General features: G+C 63.6%; 1 protein-coding gene across 1 annotated transcript in view; it reads left to right on the top strand.

The window, feature by feature from the left end:
* CIB2 (calcium and integrin binding family member 2) overlaps positions 1-11293 on the top strand; it is a 20728-nt gene extending 9435 nt beyond the window's left edge. The window contains exons 2-5 of the mRNA XM_029952327.1: positions 3843-3877; positions 9124-9235; positions 10454-10601; positions 11277-11293. Coding sequence (XP_029808187.1) covers positions 3843-3877; positions 9124-9235; positions 10454-10601; positions 11277-11293 — 312 coding nt within the window. The remainder of the gene's footprint in view (positions 1-3842; positions 3878-9123; positions 9236-10453; positions 10602-11276) is intronic.
* The last annotated feature ends 481 nt before the right edge of the window (positions 11294-11774 follow it).

The following is an 11774-nucleotide window of genomic DNA, read 5'->3' as shown; positions in this document are numbered from 1 at the left end:
AGCAGAAATGACCTGGGGTCCTCTCTGGGTGGGGAGTGAGGTGTATCAGCCCCCAAGTTCAAATTTAAGTTGGGGGCGTCTTGTTTATTCATTGAGGTCTCTACTTCTGGCCCCAACATGGAAATAATTGGAGCAAGAAGGCAGGCCAGGTGCCCATCCCCACGGTCCTCTCCAAGGTCCCTTAGCCCCCGGCAGCCACCTGCTAAAACCCTTCTAGCACCTGCTGCCTCCAGAGCCAGGAAACTGTCCCGAGCCAAGGCCCCAAAGCCCTCCTGCCCTGGGGAAGCTTCTGTGGTTGCAGGATGCAGCCCAGCCCCCTGACTTGCTGGCGGCCTGGCTCCCAGGCTCCTTCCCTGCCCGGTGTGCTGGCACCCGGCTCCTTCCTCCCTCCCCTTGCCCCTGCTCTGGGACGCCCCTTCAGAGGTTCTCTCATCCTTCAAGGCTGGCAGAACTGGGATGCCTCGGCCTGACACCCCCGGGCAGAGGGGGCCTTTGGGGAGTGTGCTGTGGGAGAGAGGAACACCAGCCGGGTCTCCCCGTAGCCGCCTGTTACCTTCACGAATATTCTTTTGGTAACAGGCCTGAAGTGTGAGTCCTATGTGGTCCCTTCCTCTCAGAAACTCAGGCCATCAGCAGTCAGCTCCGTGTGAGGCCCTGAGAAGGACCAGAGGGCCACATTCCTGGAGCACCTGCTGTGTGCCAGACACTGGAGTGGATGCCCTCCAGGATCCTCACGGGGGGAGGATTATCAACCCATTTCACAGAAGAGTAGACAAAGGCCGAGGTGCTGTTCCGTGCCCGGCACAGTACAGGCTCAAACTGGAATTTGAATTCTTTAATCCAAGGCTCACTGCTTCGGTGTGGAGGCAGGCCTGGGTGTGCTCTTCCTCCCAGAGAGGTTGACCTTGTAAGAGTGCGGTGCGCTCCAGGGGAGGGCGCCAGTGGGCAGTGGAGGACCGGGAGGGAAGGGGAACTTCAGCTTTGCAAGATTCCGAGATAATGCAGTGGTCGGGCAGGCCCTTGAAAGGTAGGCCCCGCAGGCCAGAGAGAGGCATTCCAGGCGGAGGGGGCAGCGTGGGTGAAGGCTGGGGGTGGGCGCAGGCCAGCAGGTGGACCGGGCTCAGAAGGGAAGTGGAGCCCGTGGGGGCGGGGAGCCTGGGTTTCCACTCACACCAGCCTAGCGTCGGGTTACACTGGCAGCCAGTCCCAGTGTCGGGCTGTGACCCTCCTCCAGCGCCGGGCAGGGTGGGAGACCTGATTGCTGCTGGAACCTGAGAGCCCCAGTCTCCCTCTGCTCGCCAGCCAGGCCCCCACTTCTCAGGTGCCAGGAGTTCAGGTTTCTTTCCCGACTTCTCTGCCCTTCTGTCGATCTCCCAGACCCTCAAACTTCGAAGCAGGCCTCCCGGCCTCCCCCGGAGCCCACCACCGCTCCTCTGGCCGTTCGAGTCTCGCAGGCCGCCTGCAATTTCAGGGAAGAGCAAGTCCTGGGACTCACCTGGGGATCCCCTCCTCTATCTCCCCAAGGCTCCCAGGCAAGACAGGACAGCTGAAATCTGACCATGACACCCTCTTCTCTGCCAACGCTGTCAGAGCCCCGAGAAGCCTTTACGGCACTGACCCTGCCCGCCCCCCGCGAGCTGCCTCCCTGGGATGAGTGCCAGGCAAGGTCAGCGGGAGAAAGAGCCAAAAGTCCGCGCTGCCAGGAGGACGAAGCTCCCTCGAGCAGGCCGGGCGGCGCCTTCTGTGAGCCGTCCTGCAGCCGGGAGCCCCCGGGACGCTGTGGAGGGTGTGCGTGGGAAGCCTGCCCCTCGTCCCCGAGCCCCGAGTTGGGCACCCGTGGCGCTGGGTGTGGAACACAAGCTGGGCAGGACATGGAGTGGGCAGTGGGCAGTGGTCCTGGCTGAACCCACAGTCAGTGGGCCGCCATCAAGGAGCTCAAACCCCAGGTTGCAGTCAGCCCTCCGGGCCGCCTGTGCAACTCAGAGCAAGCCATCAACCTCACCAAACCTCAGTTTTCCTGTCTACTGAGTGGGGAGATAATGCCTGCCCCCCTCCCTTCCCCATAGGCTAGGGATGAGGATTGAACGACACGGGTCAAGGGGAGCCTGTGGTAATGCCTGTGGCGGGCCTGTGGTCATGATGGGCGGGGTGGGGTGTGGCTCTCAACCCGGGCACCTCGCAGTCAGGGAGTGTCTGCGCTCTGATGCCAGGCTCCACCCCAGGGATTCTGCTTGAATCGGTCTGGCCCGTGGAGGTGGTGGTGGGGGCGGTGCTGGTGGAGCCACAGGGGCTCCAACGGCTCCCAGCTGATTCCGCTCCAGAGCTGAGGCCCTCACTTTAGCAACATCAGCATCCCTGGGGGTGGAGGGTCTTGTAAAGATTCAGATTCCTGGGCCCCACCCCCAGAATCTCTGGTGCAGTAGGTCTGGAGTGGAGCCCGCTAAGTCCCCAGGCACTGCTGGTGCCGCGGTCCCAGAACCACACCTTGAGGACCCTTGATGTAGACAGAGTGGTTGTGATACGGGACCAGGGTCCTGTGAGAAGCTTTTGCATCTTTCAGTTGTAGGGCCTATGGGTCAGGGCACAGGGGACAGGAGAGGAGAGGGGAAGACGGGAGGCCGGGGCTGACACCCCCACCAGGCAGGTTGGGAGGGGCCGCGGACCGTCTGTACCTGAAGACTCAGCGGGGCTGCCTTTGGGGCCTTCGGAAACCAATGGGCATGGTCCTCGCCTGTCCGAGTCTGAGACAGGGAGTTCTCCGCCCGCGCTTGGTGAGGGTGGGGACCAGAGGAACTCCTGCCCAGAGCAAAGCCTAGCCCCCCAGCAGAAGTCCCTAGGGTCCAGGAAAGGGCAGGGCAGCGTGACGGCCTTTAGTCTAACTCCTGGGTGGCAGACTGGGCTACACGGGGCCCGGAAGTGCCCACCAGCTCCCCTTTTCCAGCTCTCCCCCAGGCGCCTCCTCTCTCTGGCCTTCCTAAGTGTGCAGTCCAGCTGCTCCGGAGCCCGGTGGCTCCAGGTCTCATCCAGGGCAGTCTGGGTGGCTGCAAGCCTGGGCTGCGGCCGTGAGCCCCTCATCAGAGCCGGCTTCGGTCGGCACACGGCCCCGGGAGGCCCCAGGGCAACAGTGGGCCAAGGCAGACAGGCCAGAGCCAGGATAAGCACTAAAGCCCTTCACTGCGGGGGTCTTACTGCCTCCAAGCTTCCACGTGGCCTGGCAGGCACCTCCACCTGGCAGGCCAGCCTGTGGACAGAGGCAGGTCATGCGGACAAGACAGGACACCGGAGACCAGTTTATAACTGGGCGACAGCACCCGAACACTGCCCCCACCCTGAGGGCCCTAGCGGCCGCCACCCTTGCCTCAGTCCCCGTGCCAGCGGGCCCTCCCTGCCTCTCCTCCCCCTCACCTGGTGTCCACCAGCTCCCCATGGGGCCTCCCCTATTCCTGTGGCTTCAGATGCCACGTCAATGCTGGTGCTTCCCCAGCCTTTGTGCCCGGGACACCTGGTCTCTGTGCCTGGGGCTCCTGCCCGCAGCCACTGAGACACGCTGTGTGCGACCTGGGGCACGGTTCTCGGGCCGCCGTGACCCTGCTGGCCTTTCCTCCTGGCTGGTCCCCCGGCCCTTTCCCTGCCATCCCCCAGGGCGGGCCACAGGTCAGCTGCTCCACCTCCAGCCTGTCTGCCCCCCACCCCAGGCCTCGGTTCCCTGGGCCAGGTCACAAGCTTCAGGAAGCAACCTGTGGGCAGGCCACCCAGCGGCTCTCTGCCCCAGGCCGAGGCGCTTCCTGAGAGGTCCCAGCGGTTTGTGGGCCTGCAGCGGACTCTGTGTTTTCCCTTCACAGGACTGCACCTTCTTCAATAAGAAGGACATCCTCAAGTAAGTGTGGCTTTCGGATCGCCTGTCGGAGTCAGGCCGCAGCCGGGGCCCTCGCCAAGCCGGCTGCACGGGCTGGGACTGAGGTGGGCATCTGCCCGCCGGGGCCAAGCCCAGCCTGCGAACTGGAGAGCTTCCTGCCCCGCCCGGCGCCAGGAGTTGAGTGTCTGTGTCCTGCGTGCCCAGCTCTGCGGGAGAAGGGGGCTGTGTCAGGCATGTTTTCATTTATCCTCCCTGCAACCTGGTAACAGGAGAACCTTTTGTCCCTGCTTTGCAGTGGGGCCTGAAGACTGGGCCTCTGTCACCAGGCCCCTTGCTCTTTGACTGTGTCCTGAGATCTGTCAGACTCGGGGTCCCTTAAATGCCCTCTGGCTCCAGGTCTGATGTTCCTCTGCCCCTGGGAGGCCCCGAAATCAAGGGCCTGGCCTGCAGGCCCCCAGCACCCCTGAGCCGCCCGCCAGGGGCTCTTCCCTTTCTTTGGGGTGCAGAAGGTGGGCTTTGGGGGAGGAGATGAAGGGGGGTTGGCAGCCTTAGAGCCCCAGGACCAGGCAGTAAGCACGACCCACAGAATGGCAGACCCGGCCGCTCGGCCTCACGGGCCCTGTGCCTGAGCTCCCAGGCGGCTCTGAAAGCTGGCAAGGTCACGGGACCGCTTTCTCTGGAGGTCGGTGGGGGCTGGGGCTGGAGCCTGGAGCCACTTCCCGGGCGAGCTGTGCCTTGTCACGGTCCTGACCACTCTGCTCACACGGGCAGTGTCCCTCCGGCTTTCTCTGCCCAGCTGCTCTTCGGCTGACCCCTGGTAGACAGGGGCACCCTCTTCTCCACCTTGGAGAGGGGGTGATGGGCAGAGCACCCGCTGTGGCATCAGCGGACCCGGGCCCCACTCCTGCTTCCTAGCTCCGTGGCCCTGGGCCAGCTGGGAGCCTCCTTTCTTCTGTAAGGTGGGGATGTGACGCTTGCCTCACAGCGTGGCTGACAGGCGGCAGCAGCAGGGCGTGGCGTTTGCAAGGATTTGGCCTGTGGCTTCAGTGACACGTGGGTGGGGTTCCTGACTAGACCGATGGCCCTCAGCTGTAACAGCAGCCGTGGCCAGTGGCGTTCTGCACACGGACGCTCACTGAAGCCTCCCCGTGGTCCTCTGCGTGCCTCCCCCCTGCTCCCGGAGAATCCACACTCCGGCTCGTCTTCTGAGGCCCGTGGCCACTCCTGCTCGTCCCCACTGCCTGGCCCCTTCTCCACCTCTGGTGTCCCCGCGTTCCCGCACACCCTTCCGGAGCCGCCTCTGTGGGCATCTCTGCCGTGAGCCCCCCACCCAGCCACCCAGCTCGTGTGTGTGCTGATCGTGTCTCCTGTGTCCAGGGCTCCAGGGGCTCCTGGCTCATGTGCTCAGACCCCCCGAAGTCATGGTCAGCCAGGCCTTAGGCTCCCCATGCCCGTCACTGGGCACAGCACCTGGTAGCCACTAATGAGCGCTTGAAAACCGCCTGGGTGAAGGAGGAGGCGGCTTGGCCGTGAGAGAACGTTCCAGGCTAGGAGCAGCAGGGCCAAGGACAGGGGCCTGCTTCACCCCATCCCTGCCTGCAGTGGTCTCGCTGACAACAGCGAGGTGGCCCATGGTGCTTGGCGGTGTCCCTTGTCCCCTGGCAAGCGAGGAGCCTCAGGCACATGGGGGGCGCCCCCCAGGCCTGGCCTGCCCAACTGTGAGCCCTTCAGCACCCCAGCCTCTGTCACTCAACCCAGAGCCAAGGCCAGGCCTGGGGTCCAGAGCCGGGTAGGATCCTCTCTGGCAGCGGGGTGTCCCTGCCTGCCTGAACTGTCCCCGGTTCATTCAGGCTCTGCCACCGTGTTAACGCTCACTGGGGACCCATGGCACCTGACCCAGTGCTTTTTCTGCAAGGTGGTCGTGTCAGCAGGAGTCAGGGAGAGAGCCCCTGCTGTGGGTCATTCCCCATCTCTGCACTGTCCCCTTGGCCCCCAGGCCCCTGTGTTCAGCACAACACGGGCTGCTTGCGGTTTTGTGCCCACCCGTGCACCCTTAGCAGGGGTGGTGAGAGCAGGCAGCCAGTGGGATCGTGGCCCCTGGAGGAGCCATGGTAGCTTGTTCCGTTTTGGCCCCTTCTCTTTTCTCCATCCTTCTCTCTGGGCCCCAGCAACCTCCCAGGGACTGACCGCCCCAGCCAGGTGAGCCCTCTCCGCTGTTGACACCTCAGGTCCAGGCAGGGCAACTGAGGCCCGGAGCCCAGCGCAGCCAAGTCCAGCAGGCCTCCCGCCGAGCCAGGCCCCGCCCACAAACCCAGGCCCCGCCCACCTGGGGATCCGTCCTGAGCCCTGGCAGTGTGGCGGCAGGAAATGTGAGTGCGGGTTGTCCTTTGCAGCAGCCCTGGGTCACAGCTAACCATCGAGGGCCTCCTCCCCACCCCCCAGGTGGATCCAGTTGCACCCAGCACCCAGCGCTCCCACCTGCATGGACCCCGAGCCCTACTCAGCGCTCTTCCCCCCACAGGCCGGAGGTGGTGCTGGACTGCCTTCCGCCCATGAGCCTGTGCTCACCGAGTCCTCGCCTCGCAGCCTCCTCCTTTCCATTATTTAAATTCACTGTCCCTTCCCGCACTGACCACAGTGGCCAGCGCTCCCGGGGCAATGCCGGGCAGTGGCAGTGACGGCCAGCATCCAGCTTTTCTGGGGATGCCTCTGGGGTCCCCCCGACTTAAGTGTGGTGTTGGGTGTTGATTTAGGGTAGAGCATCTCTTCGTTTTTCTTTTACTGAAGATTTTAAGCTTTAGTGTTGATAAAATTACTACTTAAAAAATACTTATTTACATTTTTATTAATAAATACTTAAAAACTTCAAGCAGTTGGGAAGCAGGTGAAGTAGCAAGTGAAAGCTTCTGGCTCCTGTCTTGCCCTGATCTCGCGGGGCCATCAGTGTAAACGTTTGGTGCGTATTTTGGGGTTTTGTGTGTCCATACAACCATCGGGTCATAAACGCAGCTATCAAGTTGATAAAACTGTTTTCTTGCCAAATAATACGATCTGTACATTTTCCTAGATTGGTCCATCCGTGTATTCTTGGCGTAAACCCTGTGAGGTCTGAATATTACTCTCCCAGTACTGAGGGACTTGATTTACCAATATTTCGTAAGACTTTTGCACCTGTATGCGTGTCGCTGGTCCCCTTTGGATGCCACCCATTGGGGTCAGCGGGCAGGGGTCAGAAGCTTGTAGCTTCTGAAATGAGGGGGAGGCGCCTCCTTGTCTGGCCTGTGCTGTGGGGCAGTTCAAGCCGCACGGGTGTGACCTCTGCCCGGGGTCTTAGGATGGGACCAGCATGCCCTGTACTGGGACGGGCTGACCGTTCGGAGTCTCTCCCACAGTGATTCAGCCTTCCAAATTCTCTTTGATTTTCCTTTAAAAAAATAATAAATAAAACAGCAGCATCACCTCAGTCCTGGAGTCAGGGCAGGCCTTGGCTTTCCGGCTCCGGGGGACACCCTGACCTGCCAGCACTCAGTCCTCTCTCCAGCCTCCAGGTGGGCAGCTGAGGGCCAGGTGGCCTTGCTGACGCCACCCTCGCTGACCCCACGTGTGAGGACAGCGGAATAGCCGCCATTCGCTGATAGGGAAGCACACGGGGTCCAACCCGAGGCCGCCCTCCGGCTCGTGCTGTAGCCACCCCACATGCCTTTGGAGGTTGAGGGCAACACCCGCGGCACCCAGCATCGCGCCCAGCACGTTAAAGGTCAAGGGCAGGGTGAAATGTAACGGAAGTTTAACGTGGCTGTCAAGTACAGGAGCCCAGCTGCGTAAATTGCGACGAGTGAGCGCTGGTTCTGAGTTGGGGAGCGGTAAACAAGGCCAGGGTTTTCCTCGACGCTGAGAGCAGGAGCAAAGACAGCCCTTGAAAGCCCCTGGCGGAGAGTCCCGGCCCCGGCCTGCCACTCCGGAGTCTGCTGACCCTCCCACCTGAGGGTCCGGCTTTGGGATTTCCCTCCAGCTCTGTTTCTCAGTGGTGGCATTTCCACGTGATTCTGGGCCCTTTTCGGGAACTTGTGGCTGGGGGCGTGGCCTCGTGGCATTTTGCTCTGCGGTCAGCCCTCGAGTGCCAAGGCAGGGGTTGGCAAGCGGGCCAGGGTGGCCTGATGGAGAGAACAGCATCCGCCTCTCAGGGTGGTTTAGGGATTAAACTGGGTAATCCACAAGGGGGATGGACCCAGAGCCTGGCACAAGGGGCACCCACTAAAAGGGGCTGGTGTTGCCTGTGTGCGCCAGGCAAGCACTCAGGTGCCCAGTCGGAGGGGCTGGCGGCCGTGCTGCGGGCCTGCCGCGAGGGGCCTTGGGGTGTATCAGTGAGTCAGCCACTGAGAGCACTGGCTTTGGGGCAGCAGGGCAGGCGGAGCCAGGGGCTCTGGGGCCGCTGTGGTCCAATTCCCAAGGGTCCTGGGCCTCCCCCTGGGTGGGTCGCCCGCCTCAGCCCCTGGTCAGTGCCCCCTGCACCCGCATCCTCATCTGACAGCACATCGTGGACACGATTTCATCTGACCTAAGCTGCATTTGTGTAGGGTGGGAGTAGGGGGCTATCCTCCGGGATGTTAGGGGCCGCAGGGGACTGCATAACGGGGGTGGGCCTCCCCGTGAGCCAGGGGCAGGAGGCCTCACACCCTGGAGCCTCCCCGTGGCTGCAGACCAACTTGAGATCTAGGCCTCCTGAGCGGCGAGTGCGCAGGACGAGGAGAGGGGCGTGGCTGGGGGCCTGGCCCCGGCCTGGGTGCCCAATCACAGGGCGTCTGTGCGCGGGCAGGGCGGGAGGGGGCGTGGCTGGGGGCCTGGCTCCCGCACGTCCACAAGGGTTAGGAGGAGTGGTAAAGAATTCCTGCCCTGGGTTTCCAGGCCATCGTTCCAGCCTCGTCCCTCATACTCGGTTGTGTGGCCTGGGACAGAAGGCTTGTAACCTCTTCGGCCTCGACTTGCTGCACTGAGAGCTGGGGGCACAGTGTGCCTGTGTGCAGAGCCATGGGAGAATTGATGGGGCGAAGCCCTTACGGGGCCTGGAGAGGGGGACACGGAGGTCTGGGGGCGGGGGACACAACCTCATCAGCACAGGGGCCTGCTGCCCCCCGCCGGGCCCCACATCCTGCGTGCAGTGCAAGGCAGGGGGGGTCTGCGGGGTGGGAGGCTGGTGCAGGTGGGGCAGCCTTGGCTGCGGGGGCGCAGGGATGCCCCGCAGCTCCCCTCCTCTGCCTCCCTCGCAGGCTGCACGCGCGGTTCTACGAGCTGGCCCCCAACCTCGTCCCCATGGACTACCGGAAGAGCCCCATCGTCCACGTGCCCATGAGCCTCATCATCCAGATGCCGGAGCTCCGGGTACGACAGAGGCCACCGCTGCCGGGCAGGCGGGCTGGGGGGCCAGCAGCGGAGGCCCCTGGCCTGGGGGGAGGTCGGCTCAGCCCTTGGTGGCTGCCTGGCCCTGAGAGGGGCACCGGACCTCTCTGGGCCTGTGTCTCCCTGCACTCTCTGAATAAGTGAACTCCACATGTGGGGGCTGCGCACAGGCGGTCAGCACTGCCCTGTAGCCTGTGCTCACCTGCTCACCCCTTTGTGACACAGCTGGCCGGCTGTGCGTGGCCGACCTGGTGTCTGCTCTTCTAGATAATTCCTGTCTCCCTGCCTGACATTAGCCTCCCACAGCACGGCTGTCCACACCATCACTTCTCAGTCTTTAATGTGCACAGGACTCCCCTGCAGATCTTGTCAGGGCCAGTAGGTCTGGGCTAGTAGGTCAAGGTCAGCGGGTCAGAGCCAGCAGGTCTGGGTGGTGGGCACCAAGATTCTGTTCTCTGGCATGCTCCCAGGTGAGGCTGATGCTGCCGGAGCCCAGACCGTGTAGGTATTTGACACAAAGGTTTCATTTCACGAGCCCCTTGCCCGGAGTTTGTCGAGTGTGCTCCCGCGGCCGGGGCGGTTGGCGTTGGGGGCACAGCCCCACACGGCCGCGCGACTCTGCCAGCAGCCCCTCGACAGGCCTTGGGTGTTTCACTCTGCAGTCAGGGCACCACATGGCATCCACGCTGGTCTGTGTCCCTGTCCCGAGGGACAGAGGTCCCGGCGTGGCCGTGGCTCAGAGGGTCCCTGGACCCCCAGAGAGCCAGGATCAGAGGGAGGAGTCGGTGTGGCTCTCCGGAGGAGGGGGCCCCTGGGGCTGATGGAGGCCTGTTCTCGGACTACTTGTCCCGGCTCATTTCTCTGAGCCTTTGGGGCCCCACTTCTGCCTGGCAGGTCCTGACCTGGCGTAGCCGAGGGCTGCCTGTGCCCTGGGCCTCCACTTCTCCTCCCCAGGGCAGCAGGCACCCCCTGCGGTCCTTGGGGCAGCAGGGAGCACACACCGACCCTGCTCCGTGCGTGTCCAAGCGATGGGACACGAAGCATGGTGCCCGGCCTGGCGCCCGCACCTCCGTGCTTCGTGTGCCCTCCCAGACCGGTCAGGCAGGTGCCGTCATCCCCACTTTGCAGGTGGGGTGGGCGGGGGGCTGAGGGGCCAGGGTCGCTGTGCACCCACACGACCGCTGTGGCTGCTCCCTCCAGGAGAACCCCTTCAAGGAAAGGATCGTAGAGTCTTTTTCAGAAGATGGCGAAGGCAACCTCACCTTCAACGACTTTGTGGACATGTTCTCTGTGCTCTGCGAGTCCGCTCCCCGAGAGCTCAAGGCCAACTACGCCTTCAAGATCTACGGTAGGGACAGCAGGGGCTGCGCTGCTGGTGGGGGGCACTGGGGGGAGCCCGGAGCATGCCTGCCCTGTGGGGACGGATAGTAGCGACACTACGGGGAGGGGAGGCTGGGAGGTCCTGGTTCCTGGGGCGGGAGTGATTCCCTGGACAGGACGAGGGGGCGTTCCCATTCGAGGGAGTGACAGGGAGGTGCCCGGCTTGGGGGGGTGAGACACGGGTGGTGTGAGCCCAGGGAGGTCACCAGACACTGAGGAGCCAGACAAGGGGTTTGGAGGTGGTGCCCAGGACTTCGGGTCCACTGCAGGGTTCCAGGTGGGGCAGGACAGTTCTGGGCTCTGGAGAGGTCACTGGGCATCCTGGAGGCGTGAACCAGAGACCAGGGGCTGGGGAGGGGGCCTCCATCAGGCAGGGAGGCTCCCAGGGCCCCCACACCCTGGAGGTGGAGGTAGGCAGCCTGTCTCGTCCCAGCTCGGCCATGGCCGCGGCCTCACAGCCACCAGAGGGCGCTGGGCCCCCAGAGGAGGGACTATCACAAAGCTGGGCCTGCCCGGGCAGGTAGTCCTCAGTGGGGACACCGAGCCCCAGGGAGGGGCTGGGACCCGTCCTGGACCAGAGGGGCCACCGGCAGACGTCCTGTCCCAGCACCTTTGATCAGCCGGTGGCTTCCGGGCCTCTCAGGCTTTTTCACTTTGTAGCCGGCTTGTCCATCCCAGAGGCCTGGTCTGGGGCCACGCATGCACCCCTTGTGTTTGCTGGTCTACCCTCCAGTCCTGGGGCCCCGGCTCCTGGGGAGGGCTGTTGTTTGCCAGCAAGGGGGTGGGGTGCAGCCGGGTAGGCGAGGCCAGGTAAGGGGGGCAGGCCCCTTGCTGCCCCGGCTGCAGGATGGAGGGGGTTTGGTGCTGGGGAGAATCAGGGCCCGACTTCCCCAAGCGTCACCCCTCCTGTGCCTCAGCTTGTGCACGTGGAGTGGGCCCAGGAGTCCAGCCATCAGCCAGATGTATGCACAGAGCTTACTGGGCACCCCTGTGAGGCAGAGATGAGTCCCACCTGGCCTGTCCCCGAGGCAGTGCTGTGGGCACGTGGTGAGACGCTGAGCTCTGGGGTCCAGCACCGACCAGAGATTTCACTGCAGGGTCCCATTTCTTCATCGTGTGCAGTGGGGACTCTGGGGGGCCT

The sequence above is a fragment of the Suricata suricatta genome, chromosome 9 (assembly GCF_006229205.1).
Source record: "Suricata suricatta isolate VVHF042 chromosome 9, meerkat_22Aug2017_6uvM2_HiC, whole genome shotgun sequence".
In the NCBI taxonomy this organism is placed as follows: Eukaryota; Metazoa; Chordata; class Mammalia; order Carnivora; family Herpestidae; genus Suricata; species Suricata suricatta.
This window is presented reverse-complemented; position numbering and strand designations above follow the sequence as displayed.